The sequence below is a fragment of the Bacillus rossius genome, chromosome 11, assembly GCF_032445375.1.
Source record: "Bacillus rossius redtenbacheri isolate Brsri chromosome 11, Brsri_v3, whole genome shotgun sequence".
Lineage (NCBI taxonomy): Eukaryota > Metazoa > Arthropoda > Insecta > Phasmatodea > Bacillidae > Bacillus > Bacillus rossius.
Genome location: NC_086338.1, coordinates 13,751,309 through 13,779,194, shown reverse-complemented (window position 1 = coordinate 13,779,194; position 27,886 = coordinate 13,751,309). Strand labels below are relative to the sequence as shown.

The window sequence follows — 27,886 nt, the reverse complement described above, 5'->3', positions numbered from 1 at the left end:
ATATATTTTTTTATTTTGTGTCGGGTTGCTTAGTTTATAGCTGTGTACACTATTAGTTTGTATTATGTATATTCAGTTCCCAGATGTCGCTGCCACAGTTATCCCTGTTCTGATTGAGTTCTTGTCGGACACCAATGAACTTGCTGCCGCCGATGTGTTGGTGTTTGTGCGAGAAGCTATCCAGAAGTTTGAAGCCCTCAGGCCTTTGATCATCGAGGTAACATTAGTTTTTTATTGCAAGTTTTCCTTAAATTTCCCTAAATTCAAGCCCTATTATTATTTATTGCCTAAAATTTTTTGGCAATATGTCAAAATAATGAAAAATGGTTATCAACAAAATTAATCCAAATGGTATTAAATAAACATAAGTAATCACTTTTATAATAATTTCTATAAGAGAAGTGGTTTTTATTTGTGGTAGAGTAAATTTACATGATGCTTTTAATATTGAGAGTAGGATGCGGCAGATCTACTTTGTCGAAGGCGTCATCAGTTTTTTAGATAACACATTCAGGTTAATTAGTGAAACACTAGTCAAGCAGAGAATTTAGTGGTTGATAATTATTACATTGAGTTAGGTTCATATTGATGGCATATGTTAAGTAGGGATTGAGCCTTGTATTTGGTATAGCCATGCGATATGTCAAAGTAATGGTTATTTAACCAATCTGCACCTGGGAAAACCAGTTTTTAAGAAAACAAAAGTTCTTTCTATTGCACACTTTGAATCTTCCGTGCAAGAAAACAAAATTACAGACTACATCACAAACAAACTGCATATCTCTCTCAAGTGAAAGTGACTAAACTATGCATAAGGTATGACACATATGAATCTTTCCATATCTCAGTCTTAGAAGAAGATTTATCAAGAATAAACAACTCTGTTTTTTTGGCCTAATTGGTCTCTCGTAAGTCAATTCTACGGGAAATTGCATCCCGAACAGATCCCATGTGCCAGTACAAAAATTTTTACTTTAGTTCACTTTAACAGTAATACTGCTAAGCTGATGATGTCAGATGTTATCTCCATCAAGACGCCCTGAGGAGCGCCAACTTTGAGTGTATGCCTTGTCTCCACAAGTGAGAAATAGTTCGTCAAAATGTCTTTGGCCTCAGAAATAAATCTACTGAATGTTTTCATAATCTTGCCCTTGCCCAACATAATATAATCTGCCTTACCGAAAATTGTTTTAATGATTCAAGTATCAACACTCATTACTTTACTGATCAATATCTAATTTTTATAACTGTCAGAACTGCAGATCTTACAATACTGGAAAGGGCGTGTTTTAATTGCATTGAATAAAATTTTTTTTTCCTGAAATTCTTACTACATGCTAAGCGGAAAAAGGCATTTTTGTTTTTCATTTGGTATCATACCCCCATCCTTACTATTCTCAATTATTATCTCTTGTTCAATAAAAAAAATACTAATACAGTGAAACCTCGTTAATATTATCCCGCTTATTACGAACGACTCGTTAATATTACCTATTACTATTTCCCCGTGAAATATGCCCATTAAACACAATGAAGATTTGTTTGGTTAATACGAAATTCTCGTTATTATGTATAGCGAACAATAACAATTCCCTTCCGTATAAACAAATAGTCATGTTTACCGTTTAATACGAACCAAAGATTACCACAAAGATACAGCCCCGCCTGAGTTTCTGAAGTGTGTTTTTAACTCTTTTGTTTTCACTCTTTCGTGTGTTCGATATGTTCAGAAATCACTCGCGTTTGTACAATATTCGATATTTCGAACTTCAGTGGGATTGTATTTACGTTCGATTTTGTACTTCCTTTGTATACATGAATCTGTGCCGGACCAATAAAATCAAAATATATATTACGCCTAACCCGTTTAATATTTGTGTACGTTGTAATGAAAGTTTAAGTGAATTATCTTTTGAGAATTTTATTAAACTTTAGAATTTGTACGTACACACATAAAAATGGAGGCAAAACGTAAACGCAAGGAAATTGCATTGAAGACGAAAATTAAGATAGTAAATTCAGTTCGTCAGGGTGAAAAAACGAAAACAGAACTTTCTGAAGAGTTTGGTATATCAAAATCAACCTTAAGTACAATTCTAAAGCAAGCAGATAAAATAGAAGAAGCGGTCAGGAAAGGTAGTAATCAAACTAAGAAAAGGATGCACGTCGGTAAACATTCCGAATTAGAGGCCAAACTGCTGGAGTGGTTTCATCAGATGCGCGCCGCCAGAGTTCCAATTTCCGGGCCTATTATCCAAGAAAAGGCTGATCAGCTGGCACTGCGACTCAGAATTGATGATTTCCATTGCAGCAACGGATGGCTTCAACGCTTCAAAGATAGGCATAATTTGGCCACAAAAACCATTTGTGGCGAATCTGCAGCTGTCGACCAAACAGCAACGAGTGACTGGCTTCAGTCAGTACAGACCATCGTAAGTAAATTTGCACCACGTGATGTGTTTAATATGGATGAAACAGGGCTTTTTTACAATCTGTTGCCCAATAAAACTCTAACCGTAAAAGGTGAAAACTGCCATGGCGGTAAACACAGTAAAGTTCGTCTTACAGTTTTACTATGTTGTAATCAAGATGGCAGTACTTAACTTCGACCCTTGGTTATTGGCAAGTCTGCCAAGCCAAGAGGTTTCAAAGATGTTGCAGCAAAAAACCTGCCAGTAGATTAAGAGGCAAACAGTAAGGCTTGGGTCACCACAAAAATTTTCCAGTTGTGGTTGTTAAAATTGGACAGGAAAAAAGCGGCTCTAAATCGCAAAATTTTGTTATTGTTGGACAACTGTGCTGCATATACTGCTCATGGTATGAAGTTGGAAAACATTACCTTACTCTTCTTGCTACCAAATACAACAAGTGTGACACAACCACTCGACCAAGGTATAATACAGTGCTTGAAAAGAAACTACAGACAGCGCTTGGTGAAATACCTTATCAGGCAGTGTGAAAAAGGAAAGACTGAGCTTCCTAGATGGTCAGTTTTGGATGCTATCCGCAGTATAGCCATGTCGTGGGACAGCATCAGCCAAAAGACAATTGTGCATTGCTTTGCAAAAAGTGGTTTTGGCCAGCAAACTGTTGAAGAACCTGACTGTGTTCAACCTTTAGAGGATTGGCAAGAGTTAAAAGAACATGTGCAAGTTGATAATGACTTCAATGAGTTTGTTCATATTGATGACAGTGTGTACACCAGTGCAAGATTAACTGCAGAAGATCTTGTTGGTTCACGAGGATTACAGGAAACACCAAGGGCTGACGCTGTACAGCCACTTTGTGAGGGTGGTACAAGTCAGGATAATGATGGTGATGACGACAATGGTGAGGTAGTGCATAAACTTCCAAGCAAAAGTGACACAATCAGTGCTTTGCGTACACTGGAAAATGTACTTGCTGCAAGTGATGTGCCAATTGACTTGATTGCAGGATTTGAGAAGATATGTTCTGCTGTAAATGATATTTACAGAGATAAGTAGGGGTGTGCAAATACTCTAAATTGCAAATATTCGTGCAAATCAAATATTTGATTCTATTCACATTCGAAACCAAATTAGGTATTTGAAAATTTCAAATATTCGAAAGTTTTCAAATGTATTAAAATATTACTTTTGTTTGACAAAACGTGTAATACAATAATATGTCGAACCTCGAGAAATAATTTTCAGAGAGACTTAATGGAAGAAAAAAAAACTGTAAGCGGACCTTTACTTACATCAAATTTTAGGTTAGGTAAATGGGCATACTGAGAACAGTTAAAGCCAATGTAGCGTGAAAATTATCATAAATGCTTACGATTTTACTGCAAACTTTAAGTGATGTGTAGCATAATTAATTTATTATATCCAGTTGTCAGCAGAATTTTTGGGCGAGCCATGTTTGTGCCATATAGGTAAAAGTGTAAAACTATTTAAAACAATGCCAGCACATCAGCTTTCAATAATAACCATTAAAAACTAATAATGCACACATACTCTTTGGCCACCATTCTATTAATTTTACTAATACAAATCTAGAGAATTTTTTTTACGATAGAAAAATAAACACAGCGGCCATCATGGCTACAGCAAAAAAGAAAACGTGTCCGTTTGTGGTTATGGCCAGCAGAGCGGCCCATGGCCAGAGAAAAGTGTTGCTAGAATTGCTCCAGTGCAATCGCTTTTTAAACTACCGAAAATGTTACGTAAATAATTAGATCAAATTAATGACAAGATAAACAAAATTCATTAAAAATTATTTTGCCTAGACACGTTTGATTCCAAAAGACTCTGAGAACGGAATATTGACCATGCTTACGAGCAGTTGTAATAAACAACTCTTTGATATATTGATTGGTAATCACTTTACTATTTATTGCAGAAAATAAAACTGATACATCGAAGATCTGTTTACTTTCATAAACCTTTTTTGCCGTTTTTAATTTTCAGAAGAATAAGTGAAGTTCAGTACGTATTTTTTCTGCTTCTGGGAACATTGTCACTTCCAAGAGGCAATGCCTGGATCCAGAACATGTAAAGGAATTGGTCTTTTTGCACTGCAATTTACGTAATGTTGATGGCAAGGTGTAGGCTTGGCTTTTGATGAAGACATTTCTGTATCACTGATTGTGTTTTATTACTAAACCATTAGAAGACATAAAAATTTTACATGTTACTTGAGTAATAAAAATGTATATAAAGCTAAAGAACATTACTTTTTTAAACAACAATTTATAATATGCCAAATTTTGACTGTAATTATTCAGATTTATACCTAAAACTTAATTAGAAAATATTTGCAAATTATTCGCTATTCGCAAATATTTGCAATTATTTGATTCACATTTGATTTGCATTGAAAAAGTCACATTCGCACAGCCCTAGAGATAAGTGTCTCCAGAAAAAAATTAATAATTTTTTTAAACCTATGTAAATATATCTTGCATACTTTGCATAATAATTGCTATACACTCAACAGCAATTAACTGTACGGTAAATGTTAATCATTTTTGTCAAAACTTTGGAAAAATATTAAATAACAATACATACATACGTATATGTATACTAATTATCAGTCTGTTATAGTCTATTTAATTAAAACTATTAAAATTGCTTCTAAGTGTATTTTGTTAGTGTGCATGTCAAAATCTGGCTTCTATTACAATAATAATATTCCACATTTTTAGTGCTCTGACATGTAGGAATTCAATATTTCTTATCGAGTTCTTATTCTACCTATTGGCTCAAGAACCTCATTAATATGAACCTCGTTATTACAAACTGAAATATTTTACTCCCCTTCAGATTTGTATTAATGAGGTTTCACTGTAATTAACTCTATCTATACCTCATAAACAAGAAGTTTCATGCGTAAACTCCATTTACACTTTTTTATTGCGCTATTTGTGATAGTGAAAAAAGTGTATAAAGATTTTTTTCAGTAAATAGTTGAATACTTATTACTTTATTAGTGTTGTTTTTCATACGCAGAGATTGCTGGATGCATTCCCAACCATCAAGTCCGTGAAAGTCCATCGGGCCGCACTATGGATACTGGGAGAATATGCCTGCAGCCCGGATGACATCCAAGCCGTCATGAATCAAATCCGCCAGACTCTTGGAGAGGTACACAAGTTTCCATAGTGCACTTTCTGTTTTTCTTTTGTCCTTGCCGTAGTATGCTGTGTGCACTCGTATGGTGGCCTGGCTAAAAGAGTAGTTTAAGGAGTGATTGTACATGTGCAAGGAAGGCTACTCATGCAGCGTTGTGTGTGGTGTGGCAGATCCCGCTGGTGGATGACGAGTTACGCAAGGCGGCAGGGGAGCGAGCGGATGACGATGCGACATTAACACAAACACCAGTCCAGAAGCTGGTCACCTCGGATGGTACCTATGCCACCCAGTCTGCTTTCAATGCCACCAGGTATGACCCATCAACGACCAAAAAACTTTAGAACGTTCGGAAAGTATGACATAAGAAAACTTTTATCTTGCAAATTCCCACACTGTGTAATAATGGTTATATCAGTTCCAAATGGCTTATGTTTAGGGACAAGATTTTATGGTGAAATGTGATAAAACCGAAATAACACCAAGAAGCATGTCAATGCACCTCATAACACCGAAATGCAAGTTATATTGTGATATTAAACAGTATTTAACCAAAACTTTATTCAAATCATAATAAAAGTAATCGTCTTATGTTGGAAAATAAAGGTAAAGTCGTTATTTCTGTTCAAACAATTATACCAAAGTGCATGGATCAAAAAAATAATAATTTAAATTTTTTTATTGTGCATTTCTTATTGATTCACTTTTAAACTACAACGATTCTGTCCAATTTATTTTTATTGTTTTGAATGTGTCTGTTTTGGACCAATTTATTTAAAAATTTTATTGGAAACATGGAACATATAAATATTACCATTGTTTTGTGAAGTATTACAAAATAACATTTATAAAAATAGAAACAATAACACTGAAATATTCGGTTTTAAAAACAAAATTATACTAAAAGTAAAACAAAATTGTGTCTCTACTTATGTTGTTATGTTACATTATGCCCACTTTCCCTTAAGCTTTCAAGATAAGTTTCTAACATGGCTTCTTATGGCACTTGAATGAAGAAAGATGTCAGCAAGAATCAACTGCCTAGCAGTGCGTTGTTTCCTCATTGTATACCTGTCTCTGTCTCACAGTGGGGTTTTGTTTGAAGGCAAATTTATGTATTTATTTTTTGCTTTATTGTAAGCATAGCTGTGTAATTATCTGACTATCAAATTAGTGCACTGCAAACACTTTGGTTTTTTCTCAGTAAACTCTCAGAAAGGTTCATTATTTCAAAGGAATTTTGACTAATTTCAACTCATCTCCAACCCTCAAAAAAAAAGTTTTTCAATTTGCAACCTTTTTCATGAAAGTGACATGTTCTACTGAAATATAATCTAATATATTTTAATCAATGTATGTATTGCGTTGCATGGTTTTTTTCGTTAAATAGAATATTCTTTAATGGAGGTTTGATTGTACTACTTGAAGTAAATACAAAGGTATTTCAGGTCTGTTACCTACCTTATCTTCGTGTCCATTTGCATTCCTCGATGTAGGGTTGGAAAAGGAAGCAAAGTCAATGCCGTGATACATGAAACACATGAGGAGGATGCAAAAATTTCTGTTATCCTGTCTCTTTGAAGCAAGGTGAAACTGCTCTTAAATTAAAACAATTTTTAAAATACTAATTAAGGAACTGAATAAATGCAAATGATAACTTTGTTGTTTTAAACACTACCATGAACTGCTTGAGGTTATCAATTTTTATATATCATGAAGAGTAATTAATTATGTTCAATAAAATTTGTGGTGAAGATTTAAATAATCATTTTAAATAAATAAAATCTACTTTAACTAATTGACTGCTATCTTAGTTGGGCATGTAGCACACAATGTTTTAGTGAAAATATGTTTTTTTTTTGCACGCAGGGTTGTGATCAAAGGCCTGTGTATCACTGTGGTTCTTGACTTGTTGTGTGTGTCCGTGCGTGTCAGCTCGTCGAAGAAGGGGGAAGCGCGACCTCCGTTGCGGCAGTACCTGATGGACGGAGACTTCTTCATCGGGAGCTCTCTGGGCACGTCTCTGGCTAAACTGGCCCTCCGCTACTGCACTTTGGTGGCCGATCCCCGCAAGCACAACCGCTTCACTGCCGAGGCCATGCTCATCATCTCGTCCGTGCTGCACCTCGGCAAGTCGGGTGAGAGTCCTTGGCTGTGTTGGGGCTCTCGCTCTCCTGTCAATGAAAGAAACATGAGATATCAGGTGTAGCACCACATTTATAGGCCAGTTATTGTTGTTGTGTTACTTGCATTTTACATAAAATATTTACTGGGACCATTTTTGCCTAAATAATAATATGTTTTTCATGAACATTTTTTTGGGGCAGCCACAGCATTTGAAAAGTCATTAAACTTCTCTCTCACTCAAACTCACTTCTCGGCTGTCAAACCCTTAAATGAAATAATAATAAAAAAGTTAACATCGCGTAGACATTTAAATTGAAATCGGTTTACATAGCTCTATCAACAAAAGTTGATATAAAAATATGTAAGCTATTTATAACTTTGTATTTATGTGACCTACAATTGATATAATTTATCTTGATGCTGAGAAAAAAATGTTAAATATAATCAATTTTAAGATTTCACTGGTAATAATAATAACCAGAGGTACTTGTGAAACATTGTTTTTTGTAATATTTAATTTATTATATATCACATCATTTGTCTGCTGCTCTGACTCTTTAACTGCTGTTTAATAATCAATTTCAATAGTTGGTTGAGCAGACAAAATGGTTTTTTGTTGTGGCCGAGGGATACATTAGCGGAAGTTTTAATGAAGTTATTGGGCGCCACCGTGTGTAGGGGGCACGGACCCAACAGAGATACTAATTGCGAGGCCTGATGTTGCCCATGTGGGGACATGGCTCTTTTCCCCTTGTACTTAGGCTAAGACCACCAGCACCTGGTCCGCTCTCAGCATCAGGCACGCCGCTATAATAATACTCATGTGGGCTGGTATGTCGTCCCACACGCTGATAGGTAATTGCAGACTCACAACTGGTCGCGTGAATAGGCAAGAACATGAGATGTGCAAAGCTGGTATTTATTGCAAGACATTACAAGTCACGTCCCTCATAAAATAATTACGATGATAAAAAGGAAGCTGTGAAACTCCTTGTGGCACAACCGGTTTACTGGGAGTCTAGGCCACCGGGTGGCTGGACGATATGTTTGCATTAGTGACAAAGTTCAGACGGGCGTATTTCTAATTAATTAAATAAAACGGCTGTGCCCCCGTGGTAGCCTCGGGGGGTAAATGTAGCAAATGATTTGGAGTGAATATATATACATAAGTATAAAAATCAATAAAGACAAAGGTTGAAGTCCTCGGAGTGCGGAGTGTGTCCTACCTCAAGTGGCCACAAAAGGTGATTGGGGCAAGTCATGGCTGCCGAGGTGGTTCATCAACACAATGGTGCCAAGCTGTAAAAACCGTTAAGGTGATTCAGAGTTGTGCCGCTGACCTGCGCAAGTTATAAAAAGAATATACAGTAGAACCCTGTTATAATGTTTTTCAAGGGAGCACAAGAAAAAAACATTATAAGCAGGAAAACGTTATAAGCAGGAAATCTCAATTTAGCACTTAACAATGTTCGAGCTTTGTACCAATGGACTCACCAAGCTATGTAAACAACTTTAATGTTAAAACCAAAGATAGTATACTTGATACATGAATTTTCTGGAACAAGCCAACAATTTTTCAACTTCGTCTTGTTCCCTGGTTAAATTTTGTTTGTCTTTAAAGATACACTGCCACATTTTTTGTAAAATTGTCTCACGATTCATGATGACAACATTAAGAGTGAGAACGTCTACTCCTTCGCCACCTGAAAATGTTTAATTTTGGGATTCCTACGTATAAATGAAAAAAAAATTATTTGTAAGCAATAGAAAACACTTTTAGTTATGCCCTCGCTCAATGGTTGGCAACTTAAATATCGTAGGAATATGTACGTGCATCTGAATACCCAATGGAATGGCAAGGAAGAGAAGAGTTGACTAAGGGTACCAACTGACACATAACTATGAACATTGTGTACCTTCAGTATATTGCATAAAATTGTATTTTAACAAACTTCATGTATTGTATGACAGTGATTGCAAACATAAACATACATAAAGGAAACTTTTTATCGTAAGTGTTGGAATAATTTGGTTTTAAAACATTTTTTCCCCATTTATTGAATGTTAGAAAGCAAACATTATAAGCAGGAAATAACACTATTTATGAACGTTATATGCAGGAAATAAATACATTGTCCTTATGGGGGAAATATTGGGACTTTAAAAATATGACATTATAAGCAGGAAAACATTATATGCAGGAACATTATAACAGGGTTCTACTGTATATAACCCTCGAAAATTACAATGTAACTAGTTCGGGCTCAAAACCCTTTACAAAAACTATATTTAGTGTATAAATTCAAATTAATGTTTTGAATGGCCATCGGCAAGTTCAACTCCATTGCTGCGAAGGGGTAAATTAAGTTAACGTGATTGTAGCAGATTTAAGGCATCCCTGAAATAGCAGATACACTTCTGTTGAACAAAAACAAGGTTTACTTATTAATTATTATTTATTATTTATTACACTGACTTGACCGCGCCCTAATACTTCAGGTTTTTGGCGTGCTAGCACATGCACAATGCCATGAGGACGGGAGGTAGGAGGAGAGGGCTCTGTGGGGTGCAGACCTGGACGACGTCACAGTGTGAGTGCGCTCTCACTGCAGCTGTGTGTATGTGCGTGCGTGTGTGCGCAGGCCTGCCCGCCAAGGCGATGACCAACGACGATGCAGACCGCCTGCTGCTGTGTCTGAAGGTGCTGTCGGACAAGTCGCCGGTGATCACGGAGATCTTCAGCGAGAAGTGTCGCCAGGCGCTCTCCATCATGCTGGCAGCCAAGGCGGAGGAGGAGGCCACCACGCAGAAGGTTGGTCCCGACCCCGGCATTCCCGGCTGTAGTGCTTCTTTAAAGTGAGTCAGGTCACTCACCTCCTACAAAAGCGATCTGGGTTCGATGCCCTGCAGGATCAAACCTCACTTTCCACAATTGGAAAATGGTCTGTCTTTGCAGTGGGCTAGTGGGTTTCCTCTGGGTCCTCCCGTTTTTCCCACTGATGTATTCCCCCGACACTCCAGCTCATCGATTTACCCAGTGTTTTCGTATGACATTGAAGTCTGTAAGATGTTAAACCAATATATATTAATTTATGTATTTCAATAAGATGGGATTTTGGGACTGTGACTATGCCATAGAGCAGCAACATATGTATAGACTGTGTGTTTGCCATCACAGTGCTCTGTAGAAAGGTACTCATTGTTTTGTTCCTTGTTCGTCGGTGGAACGCTGCCCCCAGGCGAAGGAGAAGCCCGGCTCTCTGGTGCATGCGGACGACCCCATCTCGTTCCTGCAGCTGTCGTCGCTGCGCGGAGAGCTGGGGGCCACGGAGAACGTGTTCGAACTGAGCCTGAGCCAGGCGGTGGTGGGTGGCGGGCGGCAGCTGGGCCCCGACCCCGGTCTCCCGGGGAAGCTCAGCAAGGTCACCCAGCTGACCGGCTTCTCGGACCCCGTGTACGCAGAGGCCTACGTGCACGTCAACCAGTACGACATAGTGCTGGACGTGCTCATCGTGAACCAGACAGGTGACGACCCCTCTCCGCGCACCGCAACTGTACCACCTGGCGTACCTTCGGTGCAGCACGCGTACATCTGCGATGTCAACATCACCACTGACAAGACACACTAGGAAGAAGTGTGGGCTCTCAAAAATAGTTTACTCTGCACTTGACAGAGCGCACACATTGCATGCATTCGGCAAGTTATCGATATCGTTCGGCTATGTCCGCACACTCTATACAGGCATTAACGTAACCAAACATGAATGATGCCTACTAGCGCTGGCTACACTTTTATAAATGATACTCAGTGGCGGCAAAGACGAACAGAAAAGGTATTAAGTGTTAAAAGTTTTTGAAAGAATATTTACACATCGGACAACTTTGTATTTCTGTTAATTAAATAAGTAAGTGGTATATCCTAACAAATAATAGTTTCTTCTTTAAAATAAATAGATTTATATGGAAAAAAAAATTTTATGGGCAACATCTTACATTATTTATTTATTTATTTATTTATTTATTTATTCTATTAATTAAAGAATGTTCCATGTGCATGTAGGGCGTTACACTGAGGGAACTGACGTGTGGCCCTCAGATAGGTGTGCAGGCATGCAACACGGTAATTCATAACCAAACATTCAAACAATTTCACAGTAGTTTTAATGTAATTAACCTAACCTAGCCAACTGTCCATACTATTTTAATTTAGGAAAACCTAACCAACTGTCCACATACTTTTAAAATGTTTTATATGTAGCCTACCCAACCCAACTGACCATTCTTACGACATCACATTATTTATTACATATAAAAGCTATCTAACTACTCAGTAGATCGGTACACTATTGGTAGACTAATTTAAATATTACAACTCCCACTTAGAGAATGATTGGAAGATATTTCAGGAAGTTAAAACAATGGAATTTTTTTCCTTGTAAAGAGCTTTACTTCATAATTAAAAAAAAATTAAATAAGGTCTGAAAACCTGAAAAGTCAGGGAATTTTGGAATTCCAAGTTTTTAGCAACTCTGTAAAACCTTTTACACAATAGCCATTCACTTCTTTAACTATATCAATACTAAAGCAGTTTAAATTGTAAAAATATTTATTATTTTATGCGAAGATATAAATCTCGACATTTTAACAAACTCACAGTCCTGCTATTGTTTACATTACTCTGTTCCTCAAACAACTTGGAAGCTTTTAAGCCATGTGTAACTAAATTGTTTTATTCTTGAAACTACTTTATATAGTCTGCTGCTAATCGTAGTTAATGTATACCTAACAGGCTTAGGGTTCCTAGGTGAATAGCACACAAAAAAAAAAGTTAAACAAATCGACAGAAGAAAAAAAAGAAGGAAAGGACATTTTTTACAGTGTTTGTTACATAAAGAATGTAATTCTGTGCATAATATTTGTTCATTAGCTAAAAAATAAACATCTATAGCTTAATGTAAATTCAGAGTGTAGAATGTAAGTAAAATTTTGAAAATTAATATTTAATACAAATTAATAAACAGTTTTAAGGTACTACGAACCAAGTGATATGCAAAAAAAAAATTTTTATTTTGATTCTTAATCAACAGACTATTAAATTAATCTGACTCGTGTCTGTCACGGTAAATGTCTCACACGAAATCTGTTTGGAACATGTTGGCCTGTATTTGTTGGATGGGAACAGTTAACTAGTTTCCTAGGAAACCCACGCACGAGCCTTAGTGAGGCTACGTGGACGTGGCTGGGTAACCCTGATGCAGTGTGTCGAGCCGGGCCACCGGTGCTGCAGCGCGGCGTGTGTGCGCAGGGGACACGCTGCAGAACTGCACGCTCGAGCTGGCCACCCTCGGCGACCTCAAGCTAGTGGAGAAGCCCCAGCCCGTGGTGCTGGCCCCCCGCGACTTCTGCAACATCAAGGCCAACGTCAAGGTCGCGTCCACCGAGAACGGCATCATCTTCGGGAACATAGGCGAGTACGCTGTGTGCGCCTGTCCCGTGTCGTGGAGGGTAGTGCGAGTGTCGTGAGTGTCGAGACAGAGCCTGATTGCCCTTCAGGTCTGAACAACTGGTTTTGTTTTCGTAAATTATACCTTCAGTATTTGATGAGACGTCATGGCCAACATCCAATTATTATTCATTTGGGAACAGTAAGGAATCTTAAATTTACTGGTGTATATCCTGTGTGTGTGTGTGATTTAAACAGAAAATTTAACTTTTATAGCCATTCTTTATTTTTCTTTAAGCAACGTGTTTCAGTTATTTCATTACTAACATTAATGCTAGACATAAATTTAAGTATTATGAAAAACTTTGATTTAGGGTCTCATTTCTGGAAACGGTGTGACAATTACAATGAATTCTCGGTATAACTAACTTGATGGGACTGATTTTGGATGTGTTTGTTATGGTGAGGTTTCTTTAATTATTGTTTAATTCAAAACTAGAACAGCTTAATGTTTGTTTGCCTTGTTTTGAACTTATCAAAAAATTTTTAGATTACAGATTGACTCCCATTCTAAACTTAAGCTTAAACTGTTTACTGTGCCATGTTTAAATAAACTGGGGATTTTTTTTAAATGTGCCAACTTTATATTTTAATTTAGATCTGCACATTAATATTGTACAGCAGTGACTCCTAACTTTAAATATGATTGTTACACGAGGTGATATGGAACAGCTTCACTACACTATCAATACAAACAAATAATCATCATGTATTTCGAAGTGTGTTTGAAGTTAAACCTAATACAATCCATTAATTATTTGTTTTTATATTTGCAATTTTGAAATTTCACACAGCGCTGCTGGTTAACAACACAGTTTTCCATAATTTCATTATAAAATTATTGATTATAGTTTTTCAACATTCACATTAAGAAATGTTTGCTGTATTACATACATGCCAAATACCAATCCAAAATTCTTTCAGTCAGCCTTAACCGGTTATGGTTAGTGAACTGAGCATATTTATTTACTCGTATAGCCCTAACCCCTCTTTTAAGTTATTTTATGAAAATAAATTTATACCGAAGCAGTTTTTCTTAATGGCCTGAGTAACGTAACCCAGCAAAAGGAACATGCTTCCTTTTTCCTCTTACTGGATAAGCTCCTAGCTGCAGTGAACGTGTCACAGATCATGTGAGACCAATGAAAGAAGTAATAAATTAATTGCCTACAGCTTCATTTGGTGAGTCGGAGTGTCTCCGCGCCAGTGTGTACGCCCTGGACTCACAGAATGCTCACGTGCATCTTCCTGTACACCACAGGTTTCATAAACAGAGTGATTAAGCATGGAAGAGGGGAATTTTCATGACTAAATTACAACTGTACATCCTGTTGGGACCGTACCATTTGACCTTGGCTGTTGCCACCGTTCCAGAAGACGGGGGTGAGATGGCGGGAAGGAACAAACCAAGCAGTTGGTAAAACTGTGCGAATATTCAAATTTTCAAATACAAATACAAAAATAAAATATTCGTATTCAATTTTACCTGGAATATTAACACTTCAAAATAACAAATATTCTAGTGGTGCACCGATATGGCTTTACCGATTACCGATTCTATTACCGATTATGAGAGCAATAATCGGCAGATACCGATTCAGTTACCGATTATAATGAAATAATTTTTTTAAGTGTAATAATGCACACAAAATTTTTTATTCCCAAGTGAATTTAATTACAAGAGTAGGTAAAATTGAGAATACAGTTATAATAATAGTATAAAAATATATAAAATACACTATTAAGTCATTGCAAAGAGTAAATTAAATTAACTTCTATTTATATTTGTTATTGTAAACAACTTGAACTACAGTCTAATAATTGTAATTTACAATGGGTAAGTTTTTGTTGCGGAAAACTAGCATTATTATCGACTATCACATAAGGTTGCATCGAGAAATTACCGTTTAACAACGTAAACATGTTGCTATATTTTGTTCACTTGAGTTTATATAAAAATGTTTCCGCACTTCACTTTTTTTCTCCCTAGTCGCCATCTCACTATAATTATATAAAAATGACTCAAAACCAATTCTAGCACATGTGATTTTATTAATGTTGACTGAATGTTTAAAATTATAAATACTTTTTCACTTTTCACGTCACATACAAATAACACAACAACGGATAATGTTACCAAAGACGCCCATAACGAGTTTGTAAAACGCAGTGATAAACTCTGAAAGGTATCGGGACCACGATTTTGAACCGCTACTACGACTCGAAAAGATCGATTCTCATAGAATACACTGCAACTGCTTGTGGTATTTTGATTGCGTGCCATCTATTTTACGTCTCTGGCTATAGGTAATGTACAAGGCCACTAAACAAAAGACAGAACAAAAGACGAAACGTAAATAAACGTGTAGAAAAAATGTATTTTTTATTGTTAGAGGCAATGAGATTAATTAAACTTAACGAAATATCTGTAATCTTGATATGACGGAGTTAGATGAATTTTGTAATATATACAAATACTAGATAATACCCGGCATGCGTTGCAATGCCTCAATCCATTTTTTTTGTAATTTTTTAAACGTATACTAAGCATCTCTCTTTATCTCTCTAATTCTCTATCTCTCTATGTATATATCTATAACTCTCTCTATCTTTCTATTTATATCTCTATCTCTATATATCTTTCTAGCGGACCCGACAGACATTGTCCTGCCCAAATGTACATATGGCGGTAAGTATTTCTACGCTGGACATTTTGTATCTTCTCATTATACATACCCCTCCTCTTGGGCACGCCACTGCCGTTACCAAAAACCTTTCCGATGGTTACGCAGAAGGCAACAACAATGCAAAAGCCCGTTGCCATTGAGGCTAATTATCAACAATGCTTAGTTTGTTTTGCTTTTAAAGCGTGTATTTTATTTTTTCTTAACTCAGAATCGAGATAAAATATCCAATTGTGAATCTAAACCATCCTCACTATTTGTGTGGCTATGAAACATGATTTTTTTTCTGCAATTTAAATTGTAATATACAAAAAGGTGTAGCCAACACCGGACTCGAACCCAGCACATCACTCCCCTCCGTCCCACTTCCCCCACTCCAACGGGCAGCCTTTCCTCACCTACCAGTGCCCCCTCCACCATTCCTCCTCCCTTCCCCTTTTTTAGGTCGACAGTAGCGCCTCTTGTGGCATAGATTTAGTGGGGTATAAATAGGGCCGCCCGACCGGTCTTCCTGGCAGTCCTCGCTCACTAGGAGTAAGGCTGTCCATCTGCGTAGGCACGCTCTTTGGGATCATTTAGCTAGGTATATCTAGGTCGTCAGTATGCTCGTGGAAACCGCACATGCTTAACATGGGTCCCAGTTAAGAATTATTCTTCGGTGTGAAGCTTGCTTACTCTGGATGCACTCAGGCAGTGGCGTGAGCTCCGCCTCTGACTGCGTGTTGCGGGATTGTCGGCGTTTGAACTTTCTATCAGGTCGTGGGTGGTTGTAGGTCTTCCCTTCATTTGTTTAGATGCGTTTTCAGTCGCTTTACACTGACTTAGTGTTGTTTCTAATTCAGTTAATCGGGTCCGTTTCATCCGTCATTGTGTGCCTACGTTCGATGTTAGATATTGATGGTTAATGATAGGTAGAATCCTTAGTAATGATGTAATGGTGTATGCGTACACTCAGTTGGAGTAAAATTTACGTATTTAAATGTTGCTATAATAACATTTATATCGCAAGGTTTAACGTATATTTTTTTGAGAGGTGTTTTTATGGGGTTCTGCTATACACGTCCTAGGGTTGATAATACTAATGTACCTGAGATTACGTAAGGGTGGATACGTAACATAGTTTTCTTATCCTGTGTTGTAATGAAGTTTTTGGTCGAGTTAATAAGACGTCCATTAAGTTTGGATATGCACCTAAAGGCGAAACAATTCAATTAAGACGATTCATTGTTATGTTTGTTGTTCAAAAAAAATATCGTCATAACTATTCTTCATGTACCTAAGACTATATCTCTAAAAAACTAACTATAAGCGTGTAAGATGATATAAATGTAAAGAACTAAGTGATAAGATAATTTGTAAATCACTGCTTATGTTACCTTTTTTTTTTAGAGAATTGTAAAAATAATATTTATAAAAAAAAAAAAATACATGATTAAAGTTACATTTATATGTCACCGTTTTTAATCTTTCATTTCATAAAAAGAATACCTTAAATTCTTCAAAACAAACAGAATACTGTATGCTAAACTAGCCTTCGCTAGTATTTTGCTCTGGTCACGTGTTATTTGTTCGCCCAGCTAATGTAATCAATCCGGGTGGTCCGGGGATTGGTTACACACTTTTATATCACACGAACAAAATCCTAACTTCCTTCAGACATAATGGTTCATATTTTCTTTTAACGGCTTTTCGGGAATGATTATCTCGCTGGACAGCTTGCTCTGGAATCCTGAATCCCATTTACAAATATCTTCGCTCTTTATTCTTTTCTGCGATTTAAATCACATTAAATAAAATTTGAGGGGTAAAAAAAAAAAAAATTTAAAAAAAAAAAAAAAAAAAAAAAAAAAAAAAAATATACGTTAAACCTTGCGATATAAATGTTATTATAGCAACATTTAAATACGTAAATTTTACTCCAACTGAGTGTACGCATACACCATTACATCATTACTAAGGATTCTACCTATCATTAACCATCAATATCTAACATCGAACGTAGGCACACAATGACGGATGAAACGGACCCGATTAACTGAATTAGAAACAACACTAAGTCAGTGTAAAGCGACTGAAAACGCATCTAAACAAATGAAGGGAAGACCTACAACCACCCACGACCTGATAGAAAGTTCAAACGCCGACAATCCCGCAACACGCAGTCAGAGGCGGAGCTCACGCCACTGCCTGAGTGCATCCAGAGTAAGCAAGCTTCACACCGAAGAATAATTCTTAACTGGGACCCATGTTAAGCATGTGCGGTTTCCACGAGCATACTGACGACCTAGATATACCTAGCTAAATGATCCCAAAGAGCGTGCCTACGCAGATGGACAGCCTTACTCCTAGTGAGCGAGGACTGCCAGGAAGACCGGTCGGGCGGCCCTATTTATACCCCACTAAATCTATGCCACAAGAGGCGCTACTGTCGACCTAAAAAAGGGGAAGGGAGGAGGAATGGTGGAGGGGGCACTGGTAGGTGAGGAAAGGCTGCCCGTTGGAGTGGGGGAAGTGGGACGGAGGGGAGTGATGTGCTGGGTTCGAGTCCGGTGTTGGCTACAAAGGGTATTGAAAATTGAAACAAATATGGCGACGCTATAAACTGTCAGGATCTTTATTTTTTTCTTACTCTCTACTTAGTTCCTTACAATAGCAAAACATAATGGCTTCTAATAATGCGTTGCAATTTTTGCTTTTAAAGCGTGTTTTTTTAGTTTTTCTTAACTCAGAATCGAGATAAAATATCTAATTGTGAATCTAAACCATCCTAGAATCCCCGTGAACTCACACACAAAATTTCATCAAAATCGGTCCAGCCGTCTAGGAGGAGTTCAGTGACATACACACGCACACAAGAAATATATATATATAAAGATTACCGTATTTCGTCCTAAAATGTGTAACGAAATATTACACGGTAAAAACCTACTTAATTACGCCGGGACGTAAATAATCGGCAAAGTAATCGTTAAGATAATCGCAGATTACGATTAATCTGTAAGTACCCATAATCGCCGATTACGATTCATCGGTATCCGCATCGGTGCACCACTAAAATATTCTTTTGCTTATGAATATTTGACATAGCATACCTAACTCGTAAGTTTGTCATTTACCAACATTTACTTTTGAGATTGTCATTTGTACACTATAAAAACCCTTTTTTGATGTTTTAACAGGACATCATAATCTAAAACATGAGCAATAAGCAATCTTTTAAACATGCAACAGGTATGCAAAGTTTTTTTCCACTACTGTCTCACCAAACAGTAATAGAAAAATTGCATGAACAATTCAAAACACAGCACCTTTCAAGCTTGAAAACAAAATATTGTTGGTATTCGTTTCATTACGTGCACCAGAAGTGGAAAAATAAATAAGCATAAACAACCATGGCCTACAACACTACAATGCACAGACACTCTATTGCGATGGCCATTAAAAGACTTAAACACCGTAGTTTCAACTACGTATATATAAATTGTCTAAATTGATAGTCTCAATTGATCTCGTACCATGCGGCACATTAGCAGCTTACTTGTATGTATCTATGAGGAAACAGACTTTGCGAATCAAAACAATTTCTAAACTCTGTAAATAATGGTTTTAAATTCCAAATGAAATTAGCAGAAATTTTGGTTTATAATATTACTGAACAAAATAGAGTTTACCTGGCTGCCATTAACAATGAAAATGTGTGAATAACTAGGTTTTAAATATGTAAATATGAGGTTATTTAATAACTAATTAGGGAATACATCTTTGTAAAAAAATATTCACGTGTTTCGTGATATGGATTGCAGTATTTCACAGAATTATGCTGTTTACAATAATTGTCTGGATCAGACTGTAGATTAGCAGGTTCTGTAAAATAAGGTGAATGGGAACTGAAATTAAAGGTTGGTTCATTAGGTTAAATTAAGCTGTATTATCTGCATAATTGAAAACCACAATTTTTTAATATCATAATTTAAGTTATTTAAACATTTTACATATAATTATTCTAACTGACTTAACCTAACCAACCTTCACTTTAGTATCATTTGTCTAATTTCCCAAAAACGACTATATTTCACATTTACTTTTTCAGTCCTTATGAATTGTTACATGAAGTGAATAAATTTTTATATTGGGATTTTAATTCTCTTTCTTACTTTTCAAAATCAATATTCATATTCAAGAATAATTTGGTGTTTGTATTTAATTAAAACTAAAAAACTGACATACGAGAAGTTGTGTGTTTCATGATTCATCAGTAGTCTATTTACACTTCAAGTTTTTAGGTAATATTTGAATAAAAATGTCTGTACTGAACATGAGAAAATTGTTTTTCTTGAAGTAAATGCCACATTAAGATATTAAACCCCTTTCTAAATACATCAGAATTAATAATAAAAATTTAGTACACTTAGAAAGAAAATTTGGTACATAAAAACAATAAACTAGTTGTTCTAGTGCACCGTTAATATTAGAAAGGAGAAGGTTGATTAGAAAGGAGAAGGTTGATTAGAAAGATTTTATATTAATGAAACACTTCTAACTACTACTATATTAATGTCATGCCAGTCTCTTCCCGATATATCGAGTAAATGTGCTTCAAATTACTTTGATTGAATGTTTTACCAAAACGGTCCTAATTCACGCAGCGCAATGTAACATGCGCAGTGTATTTTCTCACGTGCTTATTATTATGCTGTCAACTTAAATAAAAGCTTTAAGTATTATAAAGAAATCATTTAGTTTGTGCACGTTGATGTATAGAATAAATGAACATATTCTTATAGTAGGAAGCATTTCTGGTTCCTGCTCAGGTGTGTGTGGTGGGCCCGCGAGGAACGAGCCCAGGCATATGTGCAGTGGGCGTGGTGTCTGTTGGAAGAGGAAAATATCCATTGGAGCTTGCGATTATTTAGTAGAAAACTGGGAATTTTTCATAAATTGTGTTTCACAAGGCGTGAGTTTTGTAAGAACGTAGGAGAGTGACTAGTGGGAGTGTTGCGCGGTGTGTGCAGTTTACGACGTGAGCGGGGCAGCGTCCGACCGCAATGTGGTGGTGCTCAACGACATCCACATAGACATCATGGACTACATCGTGCCGGCGTCCTGCAACGACTCCGAGTTCCGCCAGATGTGGGCAGAGTTTGAGTGGGAGAATAAGGTGCAGGTTCCAGCAGCTCTGTTGGTTACACTTCCAGATCGTGCAAGATGCAAGATCTGTCTTGTTGTGCTTATTATTTTTAGAAATGCCAAGTCTCATTACTACTTCCCAGAAGAAACCCACAGTTTTGGTACTTAACATGAAAGTTTTTTTATAATGAACTGTTAAATGGGAAACATCTTTTAGGGACCAGAAAATATATATTTAAAGTGAGAAATGTTTGAAGTTATACTTCTTTAAGCGCGTTATGAAAAAATGATGAGAGTGAAATTTTAAGATGCGCGCGCATCACTGTAACACAAAATTAACAGGTTGAAGCTGCCCGCTAAACTGCTCATTAAGTCTCGAAAAAAGCTACCAACAAACGAGAAATAGAAGCTCTATTAGTTGCGCATGTTGGCACGCTTGTCGCCTCTGATCACTGTTTTTATATTTATATTATTTATCCACATGTTTCTAGTTTCTACATTCACAACACGTGTTTTAGTTTCATACAAGTGTGAATTATATATGTGCTAATAAATTATATTCAGTAATTTAAATTGAATATTTTGATTAATATTAGTAAATATTAGTAAAAAAAATTGTGCGTCTATACCTTTTTCAAGTGCTCCAATATAATTGAGGTTAACTATCCGTATGTATTATTTATTGATGTAAATTAAAATATTATTATTTAATATAATTAATACAAGTGGTGCACCGATATGACTTTACCGATTACCGATTCGATTACCGATTATAAGAGCAATAATCGGCAGATACCGATTCAGTTACCGATTATAATGAAGAAATTTTTTTAAGTGTAATAATGCACACAAAATTTTTTATTCCCATGTGAATTTAATAACAAGATTAGGTAAAATTGAGAATACAGTTATAATAACAGTATAAAAATATATAAAATACACTATTAAGTCATTGAAAGGGGAAATTAAATTAAGTTCTATTTAAATATTTGTTATTGTAAACAACTTGAACTACAGTCTAATAATTGTAACTACAGTCTAATAATTGTAATTTACAATGGGTAAGTTTTTGTTGCGGAAAACTAGCATTATTATCGACTATCACATAAGGTTGCATCAAGAAATTACCGTTTAGCAATGTAAACATGCTGCTTTATTTTGTTCACTTGAGTTTATAGAAAAATGTTTCCACGCTTCACTTTTTTTCTCCCTACTCGCCATCTCACTATAATTATATAAAAATGACTAAAAACCAATTCTAGCACATGTGATTTTATTTATGTTGACTAAATATATAAAATTATAAATACTTTTTCACTTTTCACGTCACATACAAATAACAAACGGATAATGTTACCAAAGACGCCCATAACGAGTTTGTAAAACGCAGTGATAAAAACTAGAAGGTATCGCGACCACGATTTTGAACCGCTACTACGACTCGAAAAGATCGATTGTCATAGAATCCACTGCAACTGTTTGTGGTATTTTGATTGCGTGCCATCTATTTTACTTCTCTGGCTATACGTAATGTACGCCACTAAACAAAAGACAAAAAGTAAATAACCGTGTAGGAAAAATGCATTTTTTATTGTTTGAAGCAATAAGATTTATTAAACTTAACGAAATATCTGTAATTATGATATGACGCAGTTAGATGAATTTTGTAATATATACAAATATTTCAGTTTTTCGTCCTAAAATGTGTAACAAAATATTACACGGTAAAAACCTACTTAATTACGCCGGGACGTAAATAATCGGCAAAGTAATCGTTAAGATAATCGCCGATTACGATTAATCGGTAAGTACCCATAATCACCGATTACGATTCATCGGTATCCGCATCGGTGCACCACTAATAAATACTAAATACTATTAAATTATTGATGTTAAATTTTTATTATTGGTTATTTAATATTTACAAAATAAAGAAATAAATTTAATAAAACATTTAATAAAAAATGTGTGATGAAAATTAAAATCAAACATCAAATTAAAATATTAATTTTTTATTTTTATTATTAAATTGAATAATAATAAATAATTATAAAAATAAATGAACAATTTTAATGAAAACTTTTTGATAAAAATGAAAAGTGAATATTAAATCAAGAATATAATAAATATTTAAAAAATGAATAAACTTAAATTAAATTTTTAATTTTATTATTAAATTTATTTATTTTCTTTTAAAATATTAAATAATCAATAATAAATATTTAAAATTAACAATCTTATAATATTTTGTACAAATTATGTCATTTATATTTATTATTCTCTCAATTTTATTTATTTAATTTTTCAATTTTAAATTGTACTTTATTGACTGTGTTGACTCTTTTTTTCCAGCCCTTTTATTATTTTATTATTGTATTTAATTATTTGCATGCAATTAAAAACTATTTTTTAATGATGCCAAAGAAGTATAACTTCTCACGCACTTACATAAGTACACGCACCCATTTTTTTAAAATAGTAAAGTCAAAGTAGATCTCCAGATTTTTTGATTTTTGCAATTACATATTTGTTACTACATATCTAGATGCAAAGTTTTTTTCTCTCTAACTTATGCCACTTTTGACCCAATATTGTTTACTGCCATATTTACTTAAATTATAATTTTGCAGGGGCAACTCTTCTGTAAGACATAAAAATCCTAGGTAAGGGTTGCCCTCTAAATTGGGTCACATCATTTAGCTGTCATCTGTAGAATTCCATAGATTGATAGATTTTTTCCAAATACAGCACTGGTGTTAACCCTCTGTCCTCTTTTTGCTTCTTTCTGTATTACTTTATTACTGTAGGAGGGAGTGATGCTGCATTCTTGCACCCACTGCTGCTATTTTTTTTATTCTAGTGTTTCCCTTCCGTGCTATTGTTTTTTTTTTGCCCATCCCCTTACTTTATAGAAAAAGTTTTTTTTTGTCAGTTCTTCTATAAAAACTAGCACACAGCATCACGTTACAGTCAGTGAAAAACTTGTGCGCGACTGGAGAAACGTAAAAGCCACATGGAAATCTGCATTTTAAGCTGAGAAATTTCACCCATAAAACATAATATTGGTTCAAAGTTGCATCTTAAAAACGTCACAAAATAGACAGTGAAAGATAGTAATAGAAATATGTAAATGATAAGTATGATAACATGTCTGCAAAACTAATCTTGGCACCATTTAGAATCTTAGTTTGGTTTTCTATTTTGCAAGTTACTTTTTCCAGTTTTTTTGGACAGAAGAGGGCAGGTGGTACACCATAGCTGGGATTAGGGACCTACATATTTGTTAGGTTTATATACAGTAGAACATTGTTTTGTTTTACCAACTTCAGAGTACCAAAACAAAAATATATAATAAATGGGAATGCGAAGAAAAATTTTTTTTAGTATTATCATTTTACTAAATTTAAGTTGATGTTTGGGATTGTCATTCATTTTTTGTTTTCAAAAGTTGTACGTATTATGTTAAAATTGAACCTTTTATTAATCACAATTCAGGTTCAAGAGTACATATTTTAAGTGGGTTCCTCCAAAACTTTGAAAAATTTATTTTACTAATAAAATTACAATAATCAAAAAATATATAATCAGTAAATATATACAATCACAGCACTGTGATTTCAGCAGGGTGGTTGCATATAATTTGTTAAGTAATCTTTTTCAGGTGATAGTAATAGCCTATGAATGATGGATTGTAACAATTTAAGTTAAAACTGGTCGTAGGTTTTGCGGTTGTTGTCGTGGCAGTCATGGCTTTTAGGTTGAAGCTGCTTTGCAGTGTTGTGGTGTTGAAATAGACAGCTTCTCACTGCACTTTATAATCAGTATTTTTATTTTGTTACCTACCTACCACATTTCAAACTGAAAACTACAGCTCCCAATTTATTAAGTATTTCTCTCACAAAGTTTTACTTTTGCTAACACTGTTTTACATGTCAATATAATCAAAATATCTTTCTTCATTTCAAAATTTTGATATATACATTTTTTTCAATATATACATAGACTGATATGGCATATTATAATATGTCCACCATAATTATATGATAGCCATAATATACACTCTGTTGCCTTTGCTGCTGTTGCTTTTCCAGTTGTCTCTTTCAGTACATCGTTACTTATTCTTATTTTGTGTTTACAAACATGTGTCTGTTTACACTATTCTTCGCAGTACAAATGTTTGTACAATAATCCAGAAATTCAAACATTCAAGTGTGTGAGGTAATGTTCCGCACATGAACATGACGCTAGTTGTGGATGTGCAGGTGTCGGTGAACACCAACATCTCGGACCTCCACGAGTACCTGCGCCACCTCATCAGCAGCACCAACATGAAGTGCCTGACTCCTGAGAAGGTAATGCGGACCGTGAGTGAAGTGTTCCCTGCTTGCCTTGTGTTGGAGTACGCTGGGGAGGCCGGAGTGTGAACGTCTCGCCGTGTGTGTGTGTACGTGTGTGTGTGCAGGCCTTGTCCGGGCAGTGTGGCTTCATGGCCGCCAACATGTACGCACGCTCCATCTTTGGGGAGGACGCCCTCGCCAACCTCAGCATCGAGAAGCCCTTCAACAAGCCGGACGCCCCCGTCACCGGTCACATCCGCATCCGTGCCAAGAGCCAGGTCAGTCACATGCCGGTTCACGTGGACCTGAGCAAGGCCCGAGGTGTACCCCAAGTGAGCCACCACGTGGTTGGAGGTCTTTTCACCACGTGACATGAGTCTAGAAGCTGCAAATACAGGTTTTTCAAATCATGTTAATTTTGTGCAATTAATAAAAAAATTTTTTTTTTTAGTTTGAGTATAATTTCAATTTCAATTTCAATTTGGCGCTTACAAAATTTTGTTTGCAATAATTTTATAAAATTTTGTTTAAAATTGTTAATGGTTTTCTCTGTATATGTTTCTTTTTGTATTTGTGCAGATTTATAAGTTATTTCACTATTATACTGAGGACCTAAAAATTCAACAGATAAAACTGATCAAAATTATGTTAAATTAAAATAAAGGCTGTGAAAAATTTAAACAAACCTAGAAGCAAAATAATAAGCATTTTTTAAAGGTTGATTTGTCGTAAAGACTGTCATATAAACAACTAATTATGATTTTTTTTAGTGCTTCCTACCTTTATGTACCTATTTGTGCAGTGCAGTTCAGTGCGAGGGACTGGGTTCTTGCAGGGCATGGCTCTCAGCCTCGGAGACAAGATCAACATGACGCAGAAGGGACCGCAGAAGACCGTGTGTGGGGCATGAGCGACTGCCTTGGTCGCAGTTGCGGGGAACTGACCGGTCTACTGCAACACCGTCTACACATGGTTCCGCAGTGTGAACATGATAATACACTTTCCTGCCCACTACAGTACTTTTACACTAACTCTCTTCTTACCTTACATGGTTCTTCATTCAGCAACTGGATTTGTTATTTATTTTAGACATATTATATGTGTGTTTCTTTGTATTTTGGTACTAACCAAGTGATTTTCAGTAGCTTACCAAATTGAATTGGTGTTTTTGTTAACTACTGTGACCTGCTGTGTAGGTGTCTAAAAATGGAAATTGGAAAGAGATGTTGTTGGCCTCTGTTGTATTTAGGAGCAACTCACTTTTTGAATCCAACTTAGTTATAACTCCTGTACTTTTATAGGGACTAGAACTAAAATATCAAAAAATGCAGGAAAGTGTAATATTAAAGAAATTTATACCCTAGGGTCATTTTGCATTTTGTAGCCACAAAATAGTAGTGTAAAAATGCATAAAATTTTGAATTTGAGTGTGTGACCTAGAGTTGCTACTGTATGTATGACATTTTAGAATCATACAAGCATTCCTGTATACAGTTTGTGTTATGTGGCTTTATGCTAGGTCAGCTTTGATTATCTATATAGTTCTGTCACATTTCAGTTTTGTTAACACGTCTTTGGCTATCAAAAATTATTGTTTCTTATGCCAACTTGTCACTCAAAGAAATATAATGCATTTTCTAGTGAAAAGCGTAAAGAATTCTACATGCAAGCATGCTTGCTGATTAAGTGTAATCTGGTGAATTAATGTTTTATTGTATGAATACATTTCTAAAATGTGTGTCTATAGTGATTGTATATTAGAGGGAAGTGTAATTTAATTTATGCTTTATAGAGTTGGAAAATATTTTTTGGAAGCCTTCTGCAGATCAGAGGGTTATGTCCTGTATGTTCACCAGATACTGAAACTGTTTAAAAGTAGTACTTTTTTGATAATTATTGGAATGTTACTGTTTGTGAATAATACATGGTTAACTGTTGATTAAATTCTAAGCGTAGTGTGTGTATCAGTGAAGTACTGTTTCTAAATGGTGACGAGGCAGTGAAGTGTGAACCTGTATCCACTCGTGCAAGAAATATATATTTTTGCCCATGATTTAATATTTATTTTTTTTAATAAATAGTAACTCTTTAAGAGATTCTACAGTCTAGAAGAAATTCAAAATGTAGAAAATAAATATTAAAAAAATTAAACAGAAAATAACTACACTAAAAAATTATTAAAATGATACATTCATTATGTTTTGGGATTTAGATTCTACACTCCAGGGTTTGGTTTTTTCATATTTACCATCAGCTCACTTGGTATTTATTTAATTACTACAGTTGTGTTGCCATGTTTTATCGCATAAACATTATACTTACATAATCGTCGCACTGTTATTTTAGGGCATCAAAAATTGGGTAAAAAATTCTCGCATAAAAGATGCATGATGTTTTTAGTCCCGCTGTTAGATTCCAAATGCTTTGTGAAGGTAGTAAACATGACAGGGTAAAGAACAGTGCAACAGCAATCGGTTTTCAAGTTGCTGTCAGGCAGTTTGGTAGTTATAATGG

The 27,886-nt window shown here is 35.5% G+C and overlaps 1 protein-coding gene across 7 annotated transcripts in view; it reads left to right on the top strand.

The window, feature by feature from the left end:
- Positions 1-27,425, top strand: part of LOC134536658 (coatomer subunit beta) — a 54,833-nt gene extending 27,408 nt beyond the window's left edge. For 4 of the 7 annotated variants that reach the window (XM_063376470.1, XM_063376467.1, XM_063376471.1 and 1 more), the window contains 11 exons: positions 77-217; positions 5,475-5,609; positions 5,768-5,907; positions 7,530-7,732; positions 10,364-10,533; positions 10,961-11,246; positions 13,027-13,188; positions 20,921-21,066; positions 25,298-25,399; positions 25,498-25,650; positions 26,208-27,425. In XM_063376470.1, the coding sequence (XP_063232540.1) occupies positions 77-217; positions 5,475-5,609; positions 5,768-5,907; positions 7,530-7,732; positions 10,364-10,533; positions 10,961-11,246; positions 13,027-13,188; positions 20,921-21,066; positions 25,298-25,399; positions 25,498-25,650; positions 26,208-26,282 (1,713 nt within the window). In that variant the 3' untranslated portion in view covers positions 26,283-27,425. The remainder of the gene's footprint in view (positions 1-76; positions 218-5,474; positions 5,610-5,767; positions 5,908-7,529; positions 7,733-10,363; positions 10,534-10,960; positions 11,247-13,026; positions 13,189-20,920; positions 21,067-25,297; positions 25,400-25,497; positions 25,651-26,207) is intronic. The other 3 variants (XM_063376472.1, XM_063376469.1, XM_063376473.1) reach the window with 1 other exon arrangement.
- The last annotated feature ends 461 nt before the right edge of the window (positions 27,426-27,886 follow it).